This window comes from Biomphalaria glabrata, chromosome 1 (assembly GCF_947242115.1).
Source record: "Biomphalaria glabrata chromosome 1, xgBioGlab47.1, whole genome shotgun sequence".
Taxonomy (NCBI): Eukaryota; Metazoa; Mollusca; class Gastropoda; family Planorbidae; genus Biomphalaria; species Biomphalaria glabrata.
Window position 1 is genome coordinate 67,258,841 of NC_074711.1, and position 26,117 is coordinate 67,284,957.

Genomic DNA, 26,117 nt, shown 5'->3' on the forward strand with positions numbered 1-26,117 from the left:
CCAAGAAAACTTCCCCCTTTTTGAGAGAGTAGGTCTTTGATACTTGAGTACAGCCCATGTCATGTGATCTATTATAGTCTACTGGGCTAGATATCTTGGGGCAGCATGCTAGTCTACAGACGCACTACTAGGCACTAATCTTCCTTATGTCATAATATGTCTAGAACTAGAATTTATATTCTAAATACCACGTAGATCTAGTAAAATCTAGTTCCATAAAATGATAGGAGGTTATATTTAAATATTAATACTTAATAGAGAAATAAAAATGGGGGAACTTGGTCAAATTATTCATAGTCTTGGAGATACTTTCATTACGTATTTAAAACCTGAGGCCTTTATAAGTAAGTGGCATATGATAATGGTATATGAATATGGTTACCGACAAAATATTTTTAATCAATTAGTTATTAGAGAATTACACCTGTAATATCGATAGGCCCTAGATCTATAGGCCTATAGATCTAGTATAGTGAATATAGTTTATAATTATCTATACGTGTAGGCCTACCTACTACTACACCAACTCACATCAGGTATTTATTCTTTGGTGATTCCACCTAGCTAGATGTAGAATTTATGGTTTGATTTTACATTAACTTTTCCTTCAGAATTGAAGACGATTAAGTCTGGCTAACCCATTAAATTTCTTGTAGGATGGTTGGAGATGATGCACTAGCAAATTATAAACTTAGAATCATACTGATGACAGTCAATATGGGCATATGATTGCAAGATATGCTATAAATATAAAGAATGATGTTCTGGTAAATGTTGGTTTCGACAGTGTGGGGCACTTCTTATTGTTCAATATCTGTCTAGATATATATATGGCACACCATCCCATATCAGAGACAACTAGAAAAAAGACTTGGAAACAAATGGTTTCCAAAGAAATAGCTATTTAAATCCCTCCACAAACAATTACCACAGAAAATATATAAGTATAGTTGTCAATAAGAGAACTTCAATTAGTGTGCATTGCCACTTACAATACTTCTTTTATCTTAATGCTCAAAGATAGGCCTAAGTCTTTTTATTATTAGATCTTGAGTTGGAATCAGATTAAGTTACCTTGTAAAATACAGATGTAGAGAATTGATGGTAGCCAGTCTTATTCAGATCTGAATGTGAAAATAAGGAAGACATTTAGTCTGGACTTTTGAAAATGTATTTTAAATAAAGAATTGCTATTTAAAATATCAATTTTCTTTTGTAGATTGGTTCACATCATTGCACTCAGGTGTTCCTTGTGATAAATTAGAAAATGTATTGAAACTTATCGGTGAAGATGAGACAGCTATAAATGAGTTTACAAGAATCCTTTCCAGTGTTACTACAAATGAAGGTGATAAATGTTAGGCTGAGCCTCTTGCAATTGTGTTATTGAATAAGTACATGTACAACTTCATTTACATACTATCATTGGTATATCTCATTCATGGGAATCTCACTTTTTTAATCTGTCTACAGAGCTACAACATAATGTTTTACTTGAAGCTAACAAAGATACAAGATTCGAAGGTTTCTACTTGAAATATATTCCATTTATAATTAATGGTCGATTGACTGCAGGACTTAATTTGGATGACTATAACCACATAGCTAAAATGTTACATAAAGAAAAGCTAATATTAGATGTAAGTAAAATTAGGGATAGAATTGATTTGGTTGCAGATCTGAATGTCTGTAATAAAAATTTTGATGGGAGAAATCAGGATTATATGGCCTCCTTCAGTCGCAAAGCGACTATGGATCATCTCATGGAAATGAAATGAATGCCTGGGCATTAGTTATGGTCAGAACGATGTCACCCACACATCAGTTCCCCCACTCCATGCAGTTGATGTATCCAAAGGAACGGCAGAGCCGATACAGTTTGGGGTCAGCGGCATCGCAGGTTCTGCCAGAGTGTAGCACTGGGTGCTGCAAACTGCCTTAGGGTCACCAGCTCCTGATTTTTCCGAAACCTTTCCCATGATTGGGTATTGCTGCAGGCAACAGAGGTTTGAATTCAGAGTTTTCCTTCTCCTAGGTGGGTAGCGAGCCATTGCTAATGAGCCCCTCCGGCCCGAAGCTTATTGGTTAAAGCGTCAGTTACTCACCTTTGCCCCTTCTCCTGTTAGTTAGAGCAGTTCCGCTGGACTCAATATCTGAGCCACACGTGAAGGCCTGGAGTTGGACTGGTTGTCAGAGGCTATTTGAGACGCATGCCATTAGGAAGCATTTTATAGGTATTGGAGTGCTTACATCCATTACCACTTCCGGCAATGACAACCTTGCGGAACCTTGGGAGAAAATCAGGATTATAGATCTTTACTTAAGTCCCTTAGCTAACTGTGCTTATTAAGGTAACTGTTGTCCTATGGCAGGCATGTCAAACTCGTTAAGGTGTATGGGCCGCATAAAAAACGTACAATATCCTGAGGGGCCACAGTAAAAAATCAGTTGCAAAACAGCTTACTAGTTTTATGTAAATTAGAAACAATAAAATGGAATACAATAATTAATGGCATACATGTCCCTTAGTTAGCTAAATTTGCAGTACAATTTCATAATTAAAAATTACTAAGATAGCGTAATATTTTCTTTGTCCTGATGCTTGACATATTTTTGGGATACAAGTTTATTAATATCAGGTGGAAGTTTGTTTGTCACTGACACTATCATCACTGACCACAAACTTTGATCAGATAATCTCAAACAGTGAGGTGATTTGTAGTTTTCATTATAGAAAAGAACTGCTCACAGAGATCAGTGCTTGCAAAAATAGCTAGAATTCAGGCTGCAAATTTCTGCAGTTGAACGTACCGTTTATATAAATAACTACATTTTGGCGCAGCCACTTCTTTATTCTTCGCTTTCAACAAAGAATCTAACTGCTATTCTATCAGCTCTAGTTGCACATTACCAGCAGCATTTTCAGAAGCAAATGAAAATGGAGATAAAAACAACAAAAATTCTTGCTTGTATCAAACAAAGTCATGAAAATGACCAGTGGAAGCATCTACTAACGATTCCAGGTGTAAGACATATTTACCAAATGTTTTTAGTTCCTGACAAGTGAACAAGATTTTCTCTTCATATTTGATTTATCCATACACATAATTTTGCTTGAAAGCACTTCACATGATCACACGCAGTTGTGACAATTTAGTCTTTATTTTGAAGTTTCAAATTCAAGTCTTGCAGGTGACCAGTGAGATAAATTGCAAATGCCAAATCCTGAACCCATTCTTCAGTATAGAAATGTTCAACAGGTTCACCTTTCATGTTCAAAAACAATACAATTTCTTCATGCAGTACAAGAAATCTCTTCAATTCTTTATGACAAGAGAGCCAGCAAATTTCGTGTCCAATGTCATTCAGAAACCTTGAAAATTGACGATGATTTAAAGCCATGAGCACTGAAACCAGTTTTAGGACATGTTGGAAGTGTAATTGCTTTGTGCATTATGTTTCTTGGTGAATGATGCACTGGAAATGAGCAAATTTTAAATTAGCATTAGCCTCTCTTATTTTTGCAAGTAGCTTTGCATCAAAACCATTTCGCCATCCGTTGTTAGACTAGCTAGCTTTAGCAAAGGTAAATTGTACTGCAATATCACCTGCTATTTCTCAAAAACATCCTCGCTTGTTGTGGTGTTATGTATAGAACAAATGTTACAAAGCTCAAGTAGCTCTTCATGTATCTCAAAATTCCTGTCACAGGTCCTTATGAGTATAGCCAACTGTGCTACACCCGTTACATCAGTTGACTCATAGAGAGCCAATGAGAATATTTCAAAATCTATTTTGTTCTTTAATCCTTCACACAAGCTGACTGACATGTCAATTATTCTATGTGCCACAGTGTTACTAGTTAAAGTTATTTCTTTCAATGCTTTCAACTTTTCTGGACTTCTGCAGCTTTAACGACACACTCCTCCATAAAATTCCTTTCACTAAATGATTTGCTATGGCTTGCAATTAAGTTTGAAAAAAATGTAGCTGGCTTTCACTCGTTGTTCAGTTTAACAAATACTATTTTTCAATTCAAGTAGCTTGTCATCTTTTATTTTCCAGCGTAATAGTTAAACATTATATTGATAATTTTTGAGGTGGCCAAGTGGGCCGCATGCAAGGTGGTCGCGGGCCGCATGCAGCCTCCAAACACCGTGTATGATATGCCTGTCCTATGGTATTAATGTTGATATGTTAATTCATTGTCTACATATAGTGATGAACATAAGATTGGCCCAATTAGATTAAGAAGAAAATTAAAACCTTTTTACTTTCTTTAAAATTGTGTAGATAAGAACTAATTTTATCCAGCTTACCCCTTTTCCTATTAAGATTTGGTATAAGAATATATTAAGTATAAGAGAGATTATGTAAAAACAAATCATTTGGAAAGAATTTTATTTTTAATTTGTTTAAATCCACTTAAACTACCTTGATGATAATAACAGTTACTTTTGTGGAAACATTTATTTTACTGATGTACTTTCTACAGCTTGCTTCCAAGTGATAATTTCTTATATTAATTTCAAAACATAATAAAATACTCAGAAAGACACAAAGATAAAGGCACATTCCTTGCTTCATATGATAGGACAAATTTGTACAATAGCTCCTTCTTCCATAGTGCTATTAGAGCATAGAATAGGTTTCCTGAGCGGGCCAGGACAACCAATGACTGACAGAATTTAAGTCATTGGTTAACATGTATTGTCCTAATCTTCTTCTTTTTTTGAAGTAGCATCTGTATTTTATAAGATAAGATAATATTAGTTGTTTGTTTTAAATGTTTTGGATGTTCCTTCAGATTTGAAGATAATTACATCCTAGCCCAAACCTCCCCAAGGACAATGATGGATGGCATCAATAAGGGCTAAAAACTGGGACCATCAAGACCACTTAGCACATACCACATGACCAAGCAGCCAAAAAGTTTTTAAAAATGTTTCTATTGTTCATTTTTAAAGTAATTTAAAGACTAAATTTTTTTTTTTAAACTCACCTATTGAAATGGAAAATATGTGTAAACCATTTAATTTGTATCAACACAATACACAACCTAGTACCTACACAAAACACAACTGTCATTAGAATGATCCAGTTTAATTCACCTCAGACAGACCCTATTATCCAAACGAGCAAGCATAACCAACACACTACAGAATGGTAGTGCTGAATAACTGATTACAACAGATTCTTTTTCAATGTTCAGATTGCAAAAGAACCTACAGCTCAGCAGCAAAGATGAAGAAGAATATCCAAACTATAAATAAGTTCATATTTAAATATAGAAGAAATTGAAATAGTAATCACAGTATGTTTATAAACAAATATTTGAAACTATTAATCATTTTAATAACAGCCAATTTTTTGTATAGCTTTTTGTTTTATATTCTTTCTCAGAATTGAAAATCAATTTGTCACTTTCACAAGGGCTTTTTAAGCAGACAGAACATTTTTAATTGCAATTGCAGTTTTTCTCAAATTTGTGCAATGAAAGATAAAAGTGTGATAGTATTTTTATTATATATTTTTATTCTTATTATTTCCTTTTTTATGTTACAATGAAATGAATCAATAAAAACAAACAAACTAAACTCTTTACTGATAGTTGTGTTTACTTTTATTACCAATCAAATGTAAACAATTTTCTTTGGTGTAAACAGAAGAACTTAAAGATTTGTTGTAGTCAGCAAAGTGAAAGTGATTTCAAGAGAGAATTGTTTAAATCTATCAAAAGAAAGAAACCTCACTGGCCATTTGTCTTTATTGAAATAATCAAGCAAAAGAGAAGTGATATTTTTAAACGATGTCGTTTCGAAATTGAAAGTAAGTTACCAACTAATTTATGATAAGAGCACTGCTAAGATGCTAAAACATTTTTAGCTAATTCTTATATTACATCACTTTTAAATATTAAGTAAATATGCATAGATTCCGAATCACAATTATTTGACTGATGCAGGATAAACAAAATTAAGAGTAAAGTAAATGACAATTTTCATTTATTGACTGAAAATAAAAATATACATTTTTACTTGACTTTTTAATATAGATATATTAAATGAGGATAGAGCTGAAGAAAACCTTTATGGTGATTACAACATGCCAGAAAGTGCTTCATACATAAGCTATTCAAGTAACTCCACATCTCTTGATTCAGATGATTTTTCTCTATCTTCGAACTTTGACTATGATCTGGATGAATCTAGCAACATCTCAGGTGATCGGAACAATATACAATGTTACTAGCTAGTTATATTCTATTCAGTTTTTTGTTTTATTCTATTGTCAAACACACTAATCAGTAATGTGCTCTGGCAGGATATTTTAACAATGTTGTGTTTATTTTTATATTTGATCTTCTTGAAAAATAAACAAATATTTTATGACATACTTTATGCATATTGGGACTTCAATTTTTGAAAACGTCCTCTAAGTCTAAAAATTATCTTATATAAACTATGTTTCATTATTCCCTTTTTTTAAAAAAAATAACATTGTATCTATTTAATGTTTTAGTCTATGTAACTGGTTTTAAATTATTTTTTTTTAATCAGAGGAAGGTTTCCACATACATGCTAGCTCCCAGCTTAAAGCATCAGTGAACTTTGAGCAGATTATTAATTCAGGAGCACTGAGTGAAGATGCCATTACACAAGAAACTCAGCGAAAAGTGCAGGATTGGAAGCTCAAAGAAGAGTCACAATTTTCTGATGAAGATAGATCAAATAGTGATGACAGTGATAGCTCAGATAGCGATGACTCTGCTCAAGGTCTGTTTATAAAATGTTCCGCATTTTTTTAGTAAGGAAAGAATACAACAAAATTAGTAAAGTAAAAATTTTGATTATGGATGAGCTAAAAAAACTTTTAAAGGAAATTTTTTATCATTATAATAAATATATTGATTTTGAAGTGGAAAATATTTATAAGTTTCTAGGCTAATGCTTTATTAACCACAATTCTCTTTTTCTTAAAAGCAAACATTCTACTATGCCTAAAAATGTTATTTTATTAAAATTTGATTTTCACAGAAACATTACCTTTAAATCTTAGAGGCTATCAAGAAGAACTAGCAGAAAAGGCCTTAGAGTCTTACAATACAATTATCTGTGCTCCAACAGGATCTGGAAAAACTAAAGTGGCAATGCATATTATACTTAGCCATCTGCAGACCAACAATGGTAATAAATTATTTATATATATGTTAGTATTGTATTACTGTCAAGGTAAATAATTTCATAGAGATTTTTGGATTTCAGAGAATGGAAGATACTCTTACCTCCAGTTGATTGAACTTACTGATACTGGTTTATGGTTGATGGAGATATAGTGTACAATCTTAACTCCAGTTGATTGAACTTACTGATACTGGTTTATGGCTGAAGGAGATATAGTGTACAATCTTAACACCAGTTGATTGAACTTACTGAGACTGGTTTATGGCTGAAGGAGATATAGTGTACAACTCCAGTTGATTGAACTTACTGATACTGGTTTATGGCTGAAGGAGATATAGTGTACAATCTTAACTCCAGTTGATTGAACTTACTGATACTGGTTTATGGCTGATGGAGATATAGTGTACAGTCTTACCTCCAGTTGGTTGAACTTACTGATACTGGTTTATGGCTGATGGAGATATAGTGTACAGTCTTACCTCCAGTTGGTTGAACTTACTGATACTGGTTTATTTCTGGTGGAGGTGTAGTGCTTGGTTACAACTGCTGAGGTATCCCTAGCCATTGTTATTTCCCCATGACACAGATCTAGTAAAATCCTGCAGCTGAGCTACATCAAACTGGCTGAAAGAGGAAGCATTTAAAACTCATTTTTCCTTTTTCTTTTTTGTTGTTTCTCAATGTGTCCAGAGTAAGGGTCAAACATTTTTTTTAAACTGTGAAGCAACCTCTCATTTAGTTAGTTTATTGAGTAATTTGGGTTGAGAATCTGCTAGATAATACATAAAAAACTTAGGCAAAATTTTTACTTTTTTTTTTTCTTTTTAGAATTCTACTAATAAAATATTTAGTTTTTAAAGTAGATAGTGGGGTTTGAATATCTTTTATATATATATTTATTTTAAGAATAAGAATTTAGCAATAATTTTTTTTTTCACAGATAAAAGGAAAAAAAAAGTAGTATTTTTGGCTAAAACTGTACCTTTAGTCATTCAGCAATTCAGCTGTATTAAAAAGCATTTGCCAGAACCATTTCAGGTAGGAAATAATTTTAAAAAAAAAGGTATTATTTAACTATAAACTCTATTTAGATGTGTGGACATTATGATTTTCATTACATTTTCAATTATAATTTCTTGAGTTTAAAGAAATTCATCTTATATACTTTTGTAAATTTTAAATAGTCTTTTAATGTATACCTTAATAAATAACATAATTAATAATACTTCTTACCCTGGCAAACGAATTGAAAATTGTTAACAGAAGCTAGGAATAGTTGAAATTATCTATCATACTCAGACATCCTGTTACATTACTCACAACTAAATTGCATTCAGAAAAATGTGAAATTTGCTTATAGTATGTGTATGTAGTCAAAGGTAATTTGAAAAAAAGGTAATATCTTTAGACCCAAATTATATTTTATCTTAGAAATTACAGACGTTTCTTCATAGCAGAAGATAATTAGACCTCATTCTATGCTTATTTATGTATGTCATTCTAGTCCTTCATATTAAATTGAGACTTAAACTCTGCTAAGTCATTGGTTTTTCTGGCTGATTCAGGCAACCTGTTCATGCTCTAAGGCACTAGAAAAGAAGGAGCTCTTTGTTAGCTACATGAAATAAACCAACTCGGCATGATAACAATAAAAAAAAAAGGTTGTTTTGAGTCAATATAATCTAGATCCCCTACAGCTACTGATTAGCCTTAACTGGTGATTTCCCTCTGTTAATACAATTATTTATATGTATATGCATAATTTAATTGGATTTTCAATAATGCTATTAATTTTTTATATCTAAATTTGAGAAAAACAAGGACATAAATATCATTGCGCTTTTTCCTAAAGTGCTGATAAAACTTGGTATTTAGTTTTTAAAAAAGTGTTTTTAAAGAATTTTTAGTGTTTTATTTATTAGTTGATATTTAATGGTTAAAATTAAATATTTTACGAAAAATATTTTTTCGAAACCATTTTTTCCACATTTGATTTGTTTTAGAACAACAATCTTGACCTTACCAAACATAATTTAGCCTTTTTTTTTTTTACTTTTCACCCTCACCACACACAAACACCATCAAAGCAAATGAAATGGTTTGACAAAAAACTTTTGTCTTTTGTGTTGACTTTCTGTATAGTTTTGTGAACATTCAATTTATATTGATGATTTTTAATGAAATGGTCTTTTTTTTTCGGTCTTTTCCTTGTCTTTAAAATAAAGTCAAGATTTTTAATAGGTGGTGGTGAAGACAGTACAAACCTTCATTTAATTCTACCAGACATTGATATTGTTGTAATGACGCCGAAAATTTTAGAAAATCATCTAAAGAAAAAACATGTTTTTCTACATCAATTTACCATGCTTATTTTTGATGAATGTCACCACACATGTCGAGGAGAGCCATACAACAATCTGATGCTGAAATATATTAAAATCAAACATAGTACTGGTGTATTCAGAAGCTTACCTCAGGTGATATTTTTTTTCTGGAAAGAAATGGATACTCTAATGTATGCATTGTTAGAGCTGAAAGTGTGTGTACAAATGTAGAGTTGAATTTTCCTTGTATAGGTCAGTGGGAAGGAATGAGAGGGTAACTGCAAGTCTGCAATAGTTAGACTTGTTACATTGTTGTGTTAAAGTTGTGATAGACTTGTTACATTGTTGTGTTAAAATTGTGATATTGTGATAGATTTGTGATATTGTTGTGACATAATAAAGAGGAGTGTGAGAAAAAGACTGGATACTTAGTAAAAGTTTCAGCATGACCCATACTATGGTTTTGAGGTTTTGAACAGCCGTAATATGCAACATTTTTAGATCTTTTGATATTTTCATATGCCTTATCAGTAAAAAAAAAAATGGGCTAATTTTGAATCGTGTTTAATAGTATATTATTAAATTGAAAAAATGAATGACATTTGAATATATCGACTTAATTGCTTATAATGAAAGAAATTGGATTTGCAAAGGACAATTATTTCTTTTTTTTTCATAACTCGTTTTGTTCAAAGTCAAATCAAGGCATATGACTAAAATAAAAAAAATTGGATTTTTTAAATGAATATTCTCACAGTTTTGAGAACTTTAAAAATAAATACAAATCATCAAAAAAATTTCTTCATGATTTTTAATAGAATTTTTTTTTTCAGGTTATAGGTTTAACTGCTTCAATTGGAATAGGAAAAGCTGACACAGATGAACTTGCAGTTAAAAGTATAATGGAAATATGTGGCAACTTGGATGCTGTACATGTTGCGATTGTTCAGAAAGAAAAAAATAAAGAAGAATTAGAGAAACTTGTCCCTACTCCTCATGAAAGTAAGCTTTCTTATTTTACTTTTCAAATATTCCTCAAGTAAGTAAGCTTTCTTATTCTAGTTTTCAATAACATATTGCAATGACTCTTTCTATTCAGGCTGTCTGCGTTGCATGACACAACCAACTCAAAGAACTTGACAACTCAGGGCTTCAAATAATGTAACTCTTTAATGTCTAATAAATCAACAGCAACTATTAGCAACAATTAGCACTGACTGTACAAATGTTTCTCCATAGACAACCATACTGCTGTATACACTCTGTATTCCTGTAAAACACTCGACTGGTCCCTCCTACTTGTCTTGGACACATACTTTAGTACTGAATTGAATCGTGAAGTGACTGGACTCTGCTGGCACCTTCGCTCTTTTTGAAAGCAAAATCACCTGTTCCTTCTGGATGATCACATGACTGTATCACATGTGAATTATCTGAGTAGTGCTCAGATTACAGTATTTTCCTGAAGTGTCACAGCATTGCTCTTCCTATTGCCTAGCTCTGGACTGTGTCACTATCAGCTGATTACACACACAATTACCCTTAACCATGTCACCACCACAGTTATAACAATATACTGAAGATTCTGATTAATTGGATCACATGTAGTGACATAATAATTTTTTTTTATTAACATCTGGTTGATCTAATTAGATGCTCCTTGTTTCAAGAAGAGATGGTGCTTAATATAATATGCCATAGTGACTTGTCACTATGTCTTATATTGTCCAGCACACACAAATGATACAAATACTTACAAGAACTACTTTTGGTCTACACATCATCCAGCATAGGAAATAAAATGACTAGATTAACCTAGGAACAAGCGTAGGATGCAGTCATCTTCTTTTTTGAAGTAATGTCTGTATTTTATAAGATAAATACATTGTAAAAAAATTTACCTGCAAAATTTAGCCAGCGTTTGAACTTAACATATAAAAATTCTTCATATTTGTTGTTCCACTTTTCTCTCCCTTTTTATTTTAGCAAGCTATTTGCCACATGTGAGATTTCAGCATTTATACTTTTTTTTTTCTGTCAGTTGTTGATGATGTTTATTTCTATTTTTTGTACTAAATTTTTGGTTTTAGAAAATGTTCAGTTGTTTTGGGTTAATGACCTTGAGGTCTAGAGAGAAAGGTTATTTATTTTATTTTACTTCATGTGAAACAGAAGTTTGATCCTAAGAAATGAAATGAAATGAAAATATAATGGATGTCTTTTTTTTTTTTGGATTTTTGGATGTGAACTGAATAAGCTTATTGTCCTATTAACCATTGTTGATAGTAAACAGCTTATTTAGTTATTAAATAAAGTAGATACAAATACTATTAACTTTTCTCTTTAAATATTGCACTTTTTTTTATATTGAAAATGTATGTTTTAATTTTTAAAAAATTTAAATTACTAAAGAGAACTCTTGTTTCCTATTGACTCATTAAAGGCTCTTTTATATTCCTTTAGGGATGCACTTCAAAGTTAAAATCCCAATGAGTAGCATTTATAATTACAACTATGCTTAGACAGTTCATTATTTGACTTTTTGTTCATGAGATATATATATTGTTTTGTTCCAGTGTTATTTCGATTGATTGATCATGATCTGGATGTATTTGTATTACAAGTCATCTCATTTTTCTTTGATTTGGAAATGAAACTCTCTGAATATTGCAAAAGTAAGTAATTACAGATCTTGATTTGTGTCAGTTGGTTCTAGAAGTTACCACAGAAGTGAGCGGGTGTTGTTGGAGATTACTTTGCCTTACTTCAATGTTTTTCTCAATGCATAAATTAAAGTGTAATAACTTAAGGGAGGTGACCAAATGATATACATAGGTTTATTCACATGGGGACTTAACTAAGACATAATAATGTCTGCCTAGAGCACAGTCTCTTCATAAATTCTACACTCTATAATGTAAACATTCTTCTCAGTCTAGTCTCTAAAAGTGTGCACCTTCTGCACTAGCTTGGATGGCAGTGTGCATGGCAGGGTTTTACTAATGTGTTACATTCTTCATTTCATCATGAATTAGTTTCAGCACTAAGATTTAGGTTAATAACTTATGAATAGAGATTTTTGAAGATTCCTCTTGAAAAACTCATCCTTAAAATTTTTTATCATTTACAGAAGCTGGCAGCAAATGGCTTGACAAGCATATGGAAAAACTAAATAGTACTCTAAAACGAAGTAGCCAACATTATGGCCAGTGGGCTGTAACCATTAGAAATATAGCAAAGCTTTTGCCTCGAACTCACAATGAAGAGAAACACCTAATAGTGAGATATATAATTGTAATAGCAGAGTTTTTGATAGTAAGTACCTTGTTTTGTAAAACATAAAGAAATATAAACATTGATCATATTTCTGAACTTACAGTTTTGAAATATTGCAAAGAAATGTATACTTAACTGTAATTTTTTTGTGTAAACAATTTTCCCTTTTAATTTGCCACTAATCTATTACTCAGTATTCCAATAAGCTCTATATTTACATTTAGTGTTTTGAAAATTAATTTTTAAATCAAATAGACATAATATTAAAATTGAACATATTTAAGATTATGTATTTAGTCTGTTTCATTATGGTAGTTGTCACAGTCATTATTAATGGTGCCTTTTCTAGAGATGTCTTTCTAATAGAAACATTCCACATTTAATTATCATAAACATTATATAGTGAAATAAATGTCCTCTTAGACACAAAATTAGATTTTAGTAACACTTTGAGCCAAAAAGATTTGATAACTTCAATTAAAATAATCTACCAAATGATAAAAATATTTTATTGGCTTGAAACAGGAAATAGAAAATCAGACAAATTGTCAAACGTGGGATCATTTGTGGAACAATCAGAGTGAGGTCTGTTTGTTACAAAGTCAATGCTAGACAGCCACTTGTGTGTCTACCCATGGAAGTAATGGTTGAAATTATATTTAACCTCAACAACAAAATTTAACTTACACTTTTTCAGTCATTTGTCTACATATTTTTTTTTTTGATAGGCTTACAATAATGCACTTGAAGTTCACAGCCTTATTCATCTGAAAAATGCAATGGAATATCTAGAAAAAAGATTAGAGAAATATAAAAAGAATGAGAAACCAACTAGTGTTGAAAAACATTGTCTCAAGTCTTTTGAATGTAAGTTGAACGTAGTATTATAAATGTTATGGTTATGGGTAGTTAATATTTGTGGCATATTCTTAATTCTACTCTTTGTTTGCTTTCTTCAGTGATGTAGAAATTACTTTCATTTTACAACATGAAAACCTTTTTTTTTAAATTGCTTCTCTATAGGGCAACTTTCATGCTTAATTTCTGGACCAGTGGGGGAGGGGGTATCTGAAATAGGTTTTCTTTGCTGACTTTAAGCAATAACAACTCTGCTTAAGTCAGGATTTGAACTCAAGCCTCCTTGATAGGTAGCCAAATTGTTTTTGACACTCTGCCACTCATCACACAGATTTTTAAAATCTAATTACATGCATGAAAATGTTTATTTTAGATCTCAACTTTTTTAGTCTCATTTCTTTTTTTTTTTGTTCTGTTTTACTATAGCATTAAAAAGTATGGTCAGAAATCAACCTAATGAAGAAAATCTCAATTTGATCAACTTAAAAAAAGCACTGGTTGATTGTATGACGGAAGAGTCACGAGGAATAATATTTGTAAGAACAAGAGCTTTAGCTTATGCTTTAAAAAAATGGCTTAATGAGCAGAAAGAGCTTCATGCCTATAAAGCTATGGTCTTCACAGGAAGTTCAGCTCCCCCTGACAAAGGAGGTGATAAATTTATATCAAGTATATTAACTTTAAATTTAAAAAAATGTACCTATTATGTCTCTCACTCACTTCTTTTGACTCATGCTTTATTTGTCTGATAGATGGCATGTTGAATAATCAATTTATGGTACATGGTAGTAATATCTTCATTTTGACAAAAATTATTCTGGGAAAGGGGGGGGGGATAAATATCCACCCCAGGAGTATGTTCAAATAGAATTTTTTTTGTATCAAAACTAAAGAATTTATTTGGTGAGGAAGCATAAGAACATAGAAAAAAACAACAACATTAATTAAAATTTGTAAAGGAAAAATAAATTAATTTAAAACAGTATATAGCAGACATATGGTATATTAATATGTACAGGATATGATAAATTATAAGCACAGCTCATCTTGAAGTATAAGAATAATTTCAAATAATAGTATAATCCACAATAATATATAATAAATGCATATTTCTGACATTCTTAATTTGTATTGAGATGTTTTTAAATGTAAATTAACTGTTAACTTAAGTCATTACAAAACTATTAACTTGAGATTACATCAATTACTAAGATATTCATCACAACTGTCTTGGATTGACTATCACTTACTCAATCACTCTTTTTGACAAACTAACAGTCTTCAAACTCTCTGACCTTATATTTTAAATATTGTTGACACACTTTCATTCATTCTGTATGAACACTTGCCATGAAATATTACATTAAATAAATTATATGATAAAACTATTAGATTGTCAAGAAATAAAATATGTAAACACATTACCAGCGTATTGAGAATCCATCTGGAACATAGCTATATAAAAACAAAAAGATGCAGCCAAGTTTGGTTGTGTTTCTAGATTGTGTTCTCATTATCAGTTCTTTTAATTACAATTTTAAAAATTACTTTTTATTATATTTGATATTTAAAATCACTGACAATCTATCTTTAAATGTGTCTTTTTATACAACTTCTTTTAAGGAATGTCTCAAATAACTCAAAAAAACATAATTGAGAAGTTTAAAAAAGGAGATATAAGACTTTTGGTGGCAACATCTGTTGCAGAAGAGGGTCTTGACATTCCTGAGTGTAATGTTGTTATCAAGTATAACCATATTGGAAATGAAGTGACAACAATACAGATAAGAGGTAGTCATTTTTTATTTGCTTTTTCAATCTTTTATTTTTATTAAATTATTAGAGGATAAATAAAATAGGATTTAATAGGATGTCACAAAATATTTTCTTAAAAATTAATTTTCACACCTTACTTTCTTTTGGACTTGGTGATGTAATCTCCTTATTTTAGAAAATGTATTTATTTAAGACTTAAATGTACAATATTTGTAACAATGAGTATCTCTCAAATGAAATGTGTCAACCACTGGTTAATTGGTATTAGGAATGCTCTGGATTGCATTTTCTGATATTCAACTGGAGCCAAATATGGCTGGATAGTAAAATATGATATTCGTCTGGAGCCGGATACCTGCATATCTTGTAAATAGCTTGCATTGCTGAACATTTTGCAAAACTGTTAATTAGCACACCTATATTCCTATTATTATTTTTTCAATTTTATTTACCATATTGTTGTAAACTCTGTTACTGATTGATGAATTCAAGCTTAACAGCATTTATAAAAAGATAGGCCTATGACTAACTTATCTACAAATTTCTACAAATTAGCAAACTCACTGACCGGTTACTCGTGTAGAGATGTGGCTAAGTAGATTTTATCTTAATAGACAATTTTTTTATCTAACAATTTTGTCTAAGAATATTATCTCTTTTCCTATCTAAAAAAAAATTTTAAAACCTATTATTTTCTTTTCAATGGTTAGAAAAATATGGAAATATAAAGGGAAGAGTTTGTAATGTTAAGTATGCAATATGTAAAAATAAATTATATACTGCTGAAAATTTTACCTAAGTTTGTAAACAGATTATCTACCCCTTTCTTACAAACTATATACAAAATATATATGTATAAATTTCATGTGGAAATTTCTCATACTTTCATTATGTACGAGTGATAGTGATAGTTGGGGGCACTAATGTTATTTCACAATTGACTATAAGAGAAATATTAGTTGTTCTGTTTTAAAAGTGCTATAATCTTCTGTAACAGTATTCATCATATTTTACTAGGCAGATGCAGAAAGGCCGGGGGTGTAAGTATTCTACTAGCCACAAATACTATATATGACAAAGAAATCTTGAACCAAAAAAAGACTGAATTAATGAAGCTGGCCATTGAACTTGTTGCACTAAAGGATGTAGTTACAATGCATGAAAAGAATTTAGAATACCAGAAAAGTATATTAGCTGAAGAATTAAAAAAGAAAGAAACAAAAAATCAAAAGAGAGAGGTTAAAACGAAGCATTTTGAAATGGTGAGTATTATGAATATGATATTAATATAAAAAAACTTTAATTCTATTTATTTATTACCACTAATTTTTAGAAGAAGAATGGCAGAACCGAAAATTTTCAATGTAATTTTATTTTAATAATTTTGATATAGTGTGCATATTTTTTTCTGAAAATAGAGATAATTTTTTATGTTGTATTTGACAACTACAGCTTTATTATTTATTTCATATGCTTATTTTAAGTGCTCAGTAAAATTGTAATAATTTGTTTCTTTCTTTAAATTTTGTAAGCACAAGTGATATGATCAGTTGAATTTTGCCAACAATATATATAAAATTATAATTGAATTAAAAAAAAATTTGCACATTTTATTTCTCATTTTATTGGAAATAAAGTATAGCTTTTATATAGCGCTACTTTCATGCTTATAGCATGCTCAGAGTGCTTTGGTCCAATCTCTTTTGTGGACCAGTTGGGGGGAGGAAGTATCTGGGAGAAATTTTCCTGTGCTGCCTTTAGGCGCTCAGTAAACACAATTCTGCTTGAGTCAGTTGTCGAACCTCAAGCCCCCTTCATAGGTAGCCAAGCAAAGTTCAAGGGTACTTAGCCTCTCAACCATACTTGTTGGAAACAAGTAAACTTTTTTTTTTTTTGTCAGTAGAAAGACAAATATTTAATTTACTGGTCACGTTTTGATTGAAATTCAAATTCCTAGGATAAAACTGCAAAAATTGTGTTAATGTAAATGTATAAATGAAAGTATGTTTCCACTCAAAAGTGCTATGATGTCTAGAAGAGTTGCTGTTTTCTCACAGACATTGTAGACGATAAAAAGCGAAGGATGACTTCTATAATAATCTTCTGGACAGTTTTGTGGAGATCTTAGTCACTGAAGTCTTCAATTAAAAGATTTATAGGCAAAAAGAGGAAGATCAAGGGTTTTTGTGAGGAAAATGGTTCTGATTGTTAAGGTGCATTTTTGAAACCCTCATGGACTTCATTGGGTTGTAAATGAATCACACAATCCTTAACATCAAGTAAAAATTCATATTGAGGAAGTTATTACATCCTTACAAAACTGAAATTAAAATTATGAAAAGCTAGGATAGGAATAGAAATAACATCCAAACATTGAAAATGAGAGAATCAGATAAAAAAAATGTATTTGTTCTTGAAACTAAACTTACATGCTGAGTCACTTAATGTAGACAATGGTTATTCAACAATGTCATGAAGTCACTAGGAAATTTATAAGGATAAATAAAAGTAAAAGTTTAGTAGTAATTACATTTCAAGTAAACATGCTAAGTTATTGCTAGGAAATCCTTATAGCTAATTTTGTTCAATATTAAATAAAACCAACCACTTTTAAAAGGTCTATTACATTTTTAAAAAAATGTGTATATTTATTTCAAATTCAATTTATTATTATCAGCCATGATTTCAGTTTTAGCACATTTTACATATTTTCAGACATGCCATTTATGTGGAAAGCTTAGAATAAGCAGTGATATGATTCGCACAATTAATGGATCACATAGAGTTATTATAGATAGGTAAGTTATTTTTAGTATAAAAATTATATGATTGAAATAATTTTTAAGTAAAACAATAGAAAAATATTATATTATTATATTTTATTGTATGCTAACATCAATTGGCTATAAGGAAAAAAGAATTTAAAAAGTTATTGTTAATGACATTGAAAATATTGTTGTTTTTTTTTCATCATTTTATAGGGATATTTGGAATGTTGTAAAAATTAGAGGAACAGATGGAACTAAAACATTTGGAAATACTCAGAAAATTGGAGCTGTTCATTGTATGTCTGATCCTGAAAATGAAACTTTCTGTTTTAATAAACTTGGAAGTTTAATGATTTATCATGGAGCTTGTTTTGTTGCTCTGGGAATAGAAAACTTCAGTGTAGAAGCTGAAGACAAAATTGCTTTCTTCCAAAAATGGAAAGCTATGCCTTACTTCATTCAAGAACTGTCTGAGGAAGATTTAAAACAGTAAGGATATTATTTAAATTCTTTTTTTTTTCTATTTAGCTATATAACCCAACACAATTATTTCAAATACTACTCAATTTATTCCATTTATCTGAGGATTTTGATATTGGACATTTGTTAAACACTTTTTGGTATACTAAGCAATGTCCACATCTAGTAGGGCAAACTGCATAGCCACCTTTAGGTTTATAAATTACTACAAGGCCTGCAACCTGTACTGACTATTTTAAATTCATAATTGCTTGTGCAGATCAATAGGCCTACCTCTTTTTAGACTGAATACCATTCAAAGTGGCACAGAAGTAGAAAATCATGTAATGTTCACACTGGCTGCTTTGAGTGTAAGTGATCACATGCAGTCATGCTTTAAATGAACATTTTGTATGAAGGGAGGTGGGTTGTGGTTGTTAGTACCTTGTATTTAATAGTTTCTGATATTAGTTCTAAAAATAAGGAAATCTACTGATAATTTGCAAACCTGTCAGGGCAGCCGCTCAGTTTGTGTGATAATTAAACAACAAAAAACTTGATCTTACTATAATTTTTTTTGATGCATCTAACAGATATTGTCCTGCAAAAAAAATAGATACAGATAATGATGAAACAGAAGAAGATAGTGTTGACAATGATAATAGCCAAGGAGAAAAACCACAGTGGGAAGAGGAACTAAAGATAGAAAAGTAACCACCTCAATAGGGAAGAAGATCAAGTGGGAAGATGATCCACTAAATCACACAAACAGAACGTACAGAGATCTTCATATCAAAATAAAATAATAGTCAGTTAAATAGTGGTGGAGTCTATCTATTTCTACATGTTTAGAGCATCATATTGTTGGATTAATGCATAGTCGCTATAAATTATCATATATAATCTCAATGCTCTAAGTTACAAAATGTTGCCAGATTGAACATTATGTGTTATAAAGATATGAGAAAATTTAAATGAAAACATTTTGCTGTAATTCTTTTTTTTTTTTTTTTTGCTCTTAGCGTTGGTAAGGTTGTGACATGAAACAGAATCTTATTTTTCAGTCTGTTTTTATCTGGAGATTATATAATACAGCTCTCTCTCTTTGTAGCTCTGAGAATAAAGTTGTAAAGAGAAACCTAATGTCAGTAGTTTTCAATCTACAAGCAGTAAATATGTTGTTAAGGTTCACAAAATATAAATATATCTTTATATTTTTTTTTAAAAAGGGAAGGGATATAATCCTTAATTTTTTACTGATGTAATATTTACTTTCTAAAAAGAAAGAATTTCAAATATTTTAATATCTCGTACTCAGCATGTTGCATTGTGAAGAGTTTCAAAATCTTAATTTCTCATTAACATAAAATGGATCCTGGTAAAGCGTTTTAAAGTTTTGACATCTCAGGGCATGGTGGCTAAGGGTACATTGCTTGACTTCTAAACTGAGGGGATATTGAGTTTGAATCTCATTAAAGACTGAGGGGTCTTGAGTTTGAATCCCATTAAAGACTGAGGGGTCTTGAGTTTGAAGCCCGTTAAAGAGTCTTGAGTTTGAATCCCATTAAAGACTGAGGGGTCTTGAGTTTGAAGCCCGTTAAAGAGTCTTGAGTTTGAAGCCCATTAAAGACTGAGGGGTCTTGAGTTTGAAGCCCATTAAAGACTGAGGGGTCTTGAGTTTGAAGCCCATTAAAGACTGAGGGGTCTTGAGTTTGAAGCCCATTAAAGACTTGGGGGGTCTTGAGTTTGAATCCCATTAAAGATTGAGGGGTATTGAGTTTGAATCCTATTAAAGACTGAGGGGTCTTGAGTTTGAATCCCATTAAAAACTGGGGGTCTTAAGTTTGAATCCCATTAAAGACTGAGCATGTGACATTTTTAGGGCACTCTTGAGTCTATCTGATTCTAATCAATACCTAGAATTAGTTGGAAAAGTAAAGTCAGTTTCATCATTGTTAATCATCACTTATAAAAGCAAATGAGTCTTACATCATCTATCAAATGGATCACAAGGTTTCTAAGGAGAAAATTACTTTATATTCATAAAACATGCTAGTTTCCCTTAAAAACATAGACTAAGTTTTCAAAGATAATTATCTATAATATTTGTCACAAATGTTTTGTTTTTTTCTAAATAATGTGTATTAATTACTATGGAAATTTTTACTATTCTATAGTTATGAAATGTTAAATATCCTAATTAATGTGGTGCATGGTACAGTGCATTGATTTTCTTTCATGCTTAATTAAGCTTTCTAGTATTTTTAATTTTGTCATTGATGTAGTTTAAGAAAGCTGGGTATTTTTTTTTATATATACTTTTGTTCAACCATATCAATTAGTAGATTAGGAATTAGGAAACTACAGACCAGTATCACTTACCAGCATCACATGTAAAATCCTAGAACACATAATATGTAGCAACATCATAAACCACTTAGACAAACATAATGTCCTCACACCATACCAACATGGCTTTAGGAAATATAGATCATGTGAAACACAACTAATAGGACTAATTGATGATTTTTCAAAAGGTTTAGATAATAGTGAACAAATAGATGCTATCTTACTAGATTTTTCTAAGGCTTTTGACAAAGTTCACCACCATAGTTTTCTTTAAAAATTAAAATATTTCGGCATTAATGGTCCACTGCATCAGTGGATTAAAGATTTTCTGATAGGGAGAGAACAAACTGTAATAATAAATGGCTCTAAATCAACACCGATAACAGTAAACTCAGGTGTATCTCAAGGAACAGTCTTGGGTCCACTACTATTTTTAATTTACATAAATGATTTACCAAATTGCATTACTTCAGGAACAAAAGTCAGATTATTTGCAGACGATTGCATAATATATAGAACAATAAAAACAACACAAGACACAGATATTTTACAAAGAGAATTAGATGAATTACAGAAATGGGAATCAAATTGGAGCATGTCAAGAGTAACAAAAAAACTAAAACAAATTAATTCCACTTATCTTATTTATGGCAAACCAGTAACACAGACTAAAAATGCAAAATACCTAGGTGTTATAATAAATGAAAAACTGTCATGGAATCCACATATTGATGAAACTACAAAAAAATCAAACAAAGCATTAGGATTTATTAAAAGAAATTTCTATAAATCAAATAAGAACATAAAACTAAAATGTTATTTAACCTTGGTTAGGCCAATAATAGAATATGCATCCTCCGTTTGGGACCCCCTCAACTCAAGAAAACATTAAGAAACTGGAACAGACACAAAATAGAGAAGTGAGATTCATAACAAACAAATATTCACATTTGACTAGAGTAACACCTTTAGTAAAATCCCTAATTTTAGAAAGCCTTCAGGACAGAAGACTCAAAAGTAAAGTAGCAATTATACATAAAACACTGAACCATAATCTTCAAATACAAAAACAGAATTTAATAAAATACTCTCAAAGACACAAAAGATAAAGGCACATTCCTCGTCCCATATGCTTGGACAAATTTGTACAAATACTCCTTCTTCCCTAGTGCTATTAGAGCATGGAATGGGTTGCCTGAGCTAGCCAGGAAAACCAGTGACTTGGCAGAATTTAAGTCATCGGTTAATATGCATGACTAAATGCATGACGCGTAGGACGTAATCATCTTCTTTTTTGAAGTAACGTCTGTATTATATAAGATAGGATAATTGGAATTTGAATTCCCTTCCTCCTAATGAGCTGATAATGCATTGTAGTTTACAGCTCTAAATATCAAAAGTTTTACTGGTTTATAAATTACAGATTATTATTATTGTCATCAGTAGACTCCTTGATCTCATTGTACAAAGTTTTACTGGTTTATAAATTTCTAAAGCATGTGAAATATGTTTTTAACCAGTGTCTGGGCATTTTATTAGCTATATCTTATATTATCAACTATTGTATCAATGTAAAGATTCCATAATTTGTTCTTTATTTTAAAGCCTTATAAGAGTAGTAATCTAGGTAGCAGTTTTACCATAAATAAGTTTTTTTGTTTTTGTTTTTGTTATCTTTTTTTTTACTCTCAGAAACTCATAGTAAGTTATTTATTTAATTGATAACCTTGAAGGATAATTAAAATTTGTTTTCATTCAGAAATTATTGATCCAACATTTTATTTAATTTAGCTCAAGCCTCAATTAACCTACGAACTACTACAAAAAAATAAGTGTAAGGGTGGGAGATAACTAGGAGAAAAAAAAGTGCTTTTTAAAGTTCTCTAAACTTTGACCCAATCTGTGTTAAAACTTGTTGGAATGGGCTTTTAGGTTATTGGGTATAAAAAACAACGAGTTACCTCAAAACTGCTCTGGTTTTTTACTGTCCACATTTCTGCTCTTTCTATGCTAATGAACAAAGGCAATAAAAACTTTGAGATGCCTAATTTGAAATATTTTCTTTATTTCTTTTACCAGTAAAGTTTTTATGTTTAACGTTGGCCATAGAAAGAGATGATCTTTACATCATCCCCCCTATAAATTGCAAGGTCTGAAAGGAGTACCCTACCTTCACTCCAACACAGTTCTAATCTTCCACATCTACTAAGTTAACATGACATAATAATATTCTCTTATAAAATTTTGACAAAAATATTTATGTAGCCCAATATTTAAATACATCATAGAGCCATAAATGATTTTTAATACATTAATATATTGCTAGGAGGAGGTGCAGTGGTTTAGTGGTAAAGCTTTTGGCTTCCAAACTGGGTCTCCCAGGTTCAAATCCTGGTGGACAGGTATTTGTAATTTTGGGATTTTTAGGAGGCCCAGCTCTAATGGGTACATACATTAGTTGGGGAAAAGTAAAGATGTTTGGTCGTTGTGCTGACCACATGACACCCTCGTTAACAGTGGGCCACAGAAACAGATGAACTTTACAGCGTCTGCCCTAAAGATTGCAAGGTCTGAAAAGGGAACTTAACTATTTTAATCTACTATATTGCTATGAACAGCAAACTTCTCAATTTTGTTTTTGGTAGCTGCTAACATCGTTCACTCCTTTAAGCCCAGCTTCACATGCCTGGTTTAATGGAATTTTAAAATCATAATACTTTTTTTAAAAATCACTTTCAATAAAGATTTGTTGTTTTAATTTTATCGAAAATTGAGGTCAGCTTCAGAAGTTAGAATTGATCACATCAAGGTTCTTCTGCCATTTATGCTTTGAATGAATTTTCTTTTGGGGTTTAGGCCTTTGCCCTAAAATTAGTTCTTGATTAGACATTCACAGGACAGTGTGACTATTAACCTTTAGTAAAGGTGTCATGCCTGCCTCACATCTTGGGGGCCAAGCCTACGAAGTCCTATTCAACGATTCTATTTACCATCTGCCACCAGAAGGGATTGGAGGCGCAACAGCTGAGCGGTAAAGCGCTTGGCTTCCGAACAGATGTCCGGGGTTCGAATCCTGGTGAAGACTGGGATTTTTAATTTCGGGATCTTCCGGCACCTTTGAGTCCACCCGTAGGCCACAGAAACAGATGACCTTTACATCACCTGCCCTATAGAACTTAACTACCAGGAGGGGTTGCTTCATAGAACTTACTGTAGAGAAGTTATGGATAAGCACAAGAATTTTCAATTACACTAGTTAGTGGAAGTAAAATGCTGCCACACTAGACGCATCACGCAACCATTTGAAAGACATCTTCAGTACACCTAGATCTAGTAAGTGTAGAAAAAAACAAGCTTTGATACGTTATTGGGGTTTAAAGGTAAAAGTGCAGATTAGTTTTGTTGTTATGATTAAAAACACATATACTCAAATAGTAGCGGCCACTAACTTGCCGAAGTATGCGGGTTAATGATATGCAGAAATAAAGAAGATGGCAACGATTCTTTTTTTTTTTATTATTTATTTTGCTCTTTGTTGAGCTTAAATCATTTATTTTTTAAAAGCAGGTTTGAATAATTAAAAAAAAACATAACTATACTCTTAAACATAAAAAAAAATTGTTTAAGTGTAGGCTTGTTAGTTTCATTGACAAAACCCTCTAGAGCCGTTCAGCGCTTAGAGATAGGTCACAACATCCACATCCTCATCCGATAGTGTCGAAGAATTTCAGCTCTTCTGAAACGGTGCGATACCATGTATTTGGCCTTCATATTATGACTTTTTTTTTTTTTTTTGGGTGGGGGAAATCGTATTTCGTCTAGTTTAAGTATATAACACACGAATTTCAGACATACGGTCACCATTTCACCTAAGAGACGAGAGTCCTTGCATGAGCTGTTGAAGATTTCTCTATAAGTGAAATGATCTCTGGTTGATTTTCCTAGGATCTTTGTTGGTTATCATTGCAGAATCACATTTAACTTTTTTTTTAAAATGAGTGACTTCCATTTCTCGCAGAAGTAGTTCACCGTAGGGACAACGATAGTGTTGAGGAGGTGGATCTCGGTCTCCATGCTAATTGATTTGTTTGCCCAGATAGGTCATAACTCATAATGATTGAAATATGGCTCCTGCTTTCTACACCCGGCATGCTACATCGTAATACACATCCCCGTCGTTTAAATTGTGATCACGCCTAAATTAGTGAACTTTTCTATTTGTTCAAGCTGGCCGATGTTGACGGGGTTATATCAGATGACTTGCAGCCAATATGCATAACGTTTATTTTACCCGGAGGCCAATTTTTAGTTCAACCATGGTGCAACTCTATTGAGGGGCTCCATCTTTTGTATACATTTAGATCTAATTGTAGTCCCGAGTAGTGCTATCTTAACTGCCATGTCCGTCAGTCTGTTTGTTTGACGCCATGCAACTTGATTCATGTTTTGATTTACTCCATAGAAACGCATTGTATACCATGACTCAAGGTTTATTAACGAGAGTTTAGATATACTTTTAGACAACCAATGTAAAACCTTTTGGTGAAAATATCCAAACGTTATTTGAGTAGGCCTATAGATGTATCAAACAGCAAACGAAAAGCGGATGGCCTTAAAAGAAGTGGTCAAGGAATCGGCTATTTTGAAGGAAAAAGTCATGGACACGATCACCGAAGATGTAGGTTCAAACGCAAATCAGCTTCGATTGGAATGATTGGTCTTTGTCAGTGGTGTCACTAGGGTCGGTGTCACCCAATGCGGTTAAGTCAGGGTGTCACCCCCCCCCCCCCTCACTGCCATCAACTTTATCCAAACTTTTCCCAATAGAAACTCTCGTTAATTCTTTTTGTTAAACCAATACTGTAAGCTGATTACCCATTTTCATCAATTTTTTTGCAAAAGTGTAAAATTAGTCAATTCTATTTTAAAATCCCATTTTTAGCGCCCCCGAAAGGGTAAAAGACGCTATTAGTTTTGTGTGAAATGTCTGTCCGTCTGTCCCGTTTAGATCTCGTAAACTAGAAAAGATAGTGAAAATCCGACATCACAATATTTTAGACCATTTAAAGTTCTGATGCAACGGCTTCTTTTTTTCTTTTCTGAAGGCGAAGTATCTAATTTTT

General features: G+C 31.6%; 1 protein-coding gene across 1 annotated transcript; it reads left to right on the top strand.

Moving 5' to 3' along the window:
• The first annotated feature begins 42 nt into the window (after positions 1-42).
• LOC106061293 (antiviral innate immune response receptor RIG-I-like) lies at positions 43-23,167 on the top strand. Its single transcript, XM_056009742.1, has 19 exons — positions 43-344; positions 1,220-1,348; positions 1,474-1,640; positions 5,667-5,829; positions 6,056-6,223; positions 6,561-6,776; positions 7,038-7,187; positions 8,125-8,222; positions 9,410-9,661; positions 10,342-10,510; positions 12,085-12,183; positions 12,639-12,823; positions 13,513-13,651; positions 14,069-14,293; positions 15,266-15,433; positions 16,436-16,680; positions 18,134-18,216; positions 18,400-18,675; positions 19,239-23,167. Exons 1-19 carry the CDS (start codon positions 269-271, stop codon positions 19,357-19,359), a joined length of 3,129 nt encoding a protein of 1,042 aa, XP_055865717.1. The 5' UTR covers positions 43-268; the 3' UTR covers positions 19,360-23,167.
• The last annotated feature ends 2,950 nt before the right edge of the window (positions 23,168-26,117 follow it).

What these genes read in the sequence shown, in the direction of transcription:
- LOC106061293 (XM_056009742.1), top strand. Translation starts at nt 269, where the DNA reads ATGGGGGAACTTGGTCAAATTATTCATAGTCTTGGAGATACTTTCATT. An exon ending in ATGTCGTTTCGAAATTGAAA is followed by an intron (nt 5,830 to 6,055) that starts GTAAGTTACCAA and finishes TTTTTAATATAG; the next exon opens with ATATATTAAATGAGGATAGA. An exon ending in GACAACAATACAGATAAGAG is followed by an intron (nt 15,434 to 16,435) that starts GTAGTCATTTTT and finishes ATATTTTACTAG; the next exon opens with GCAGATGCAGAAAGGCCGGG.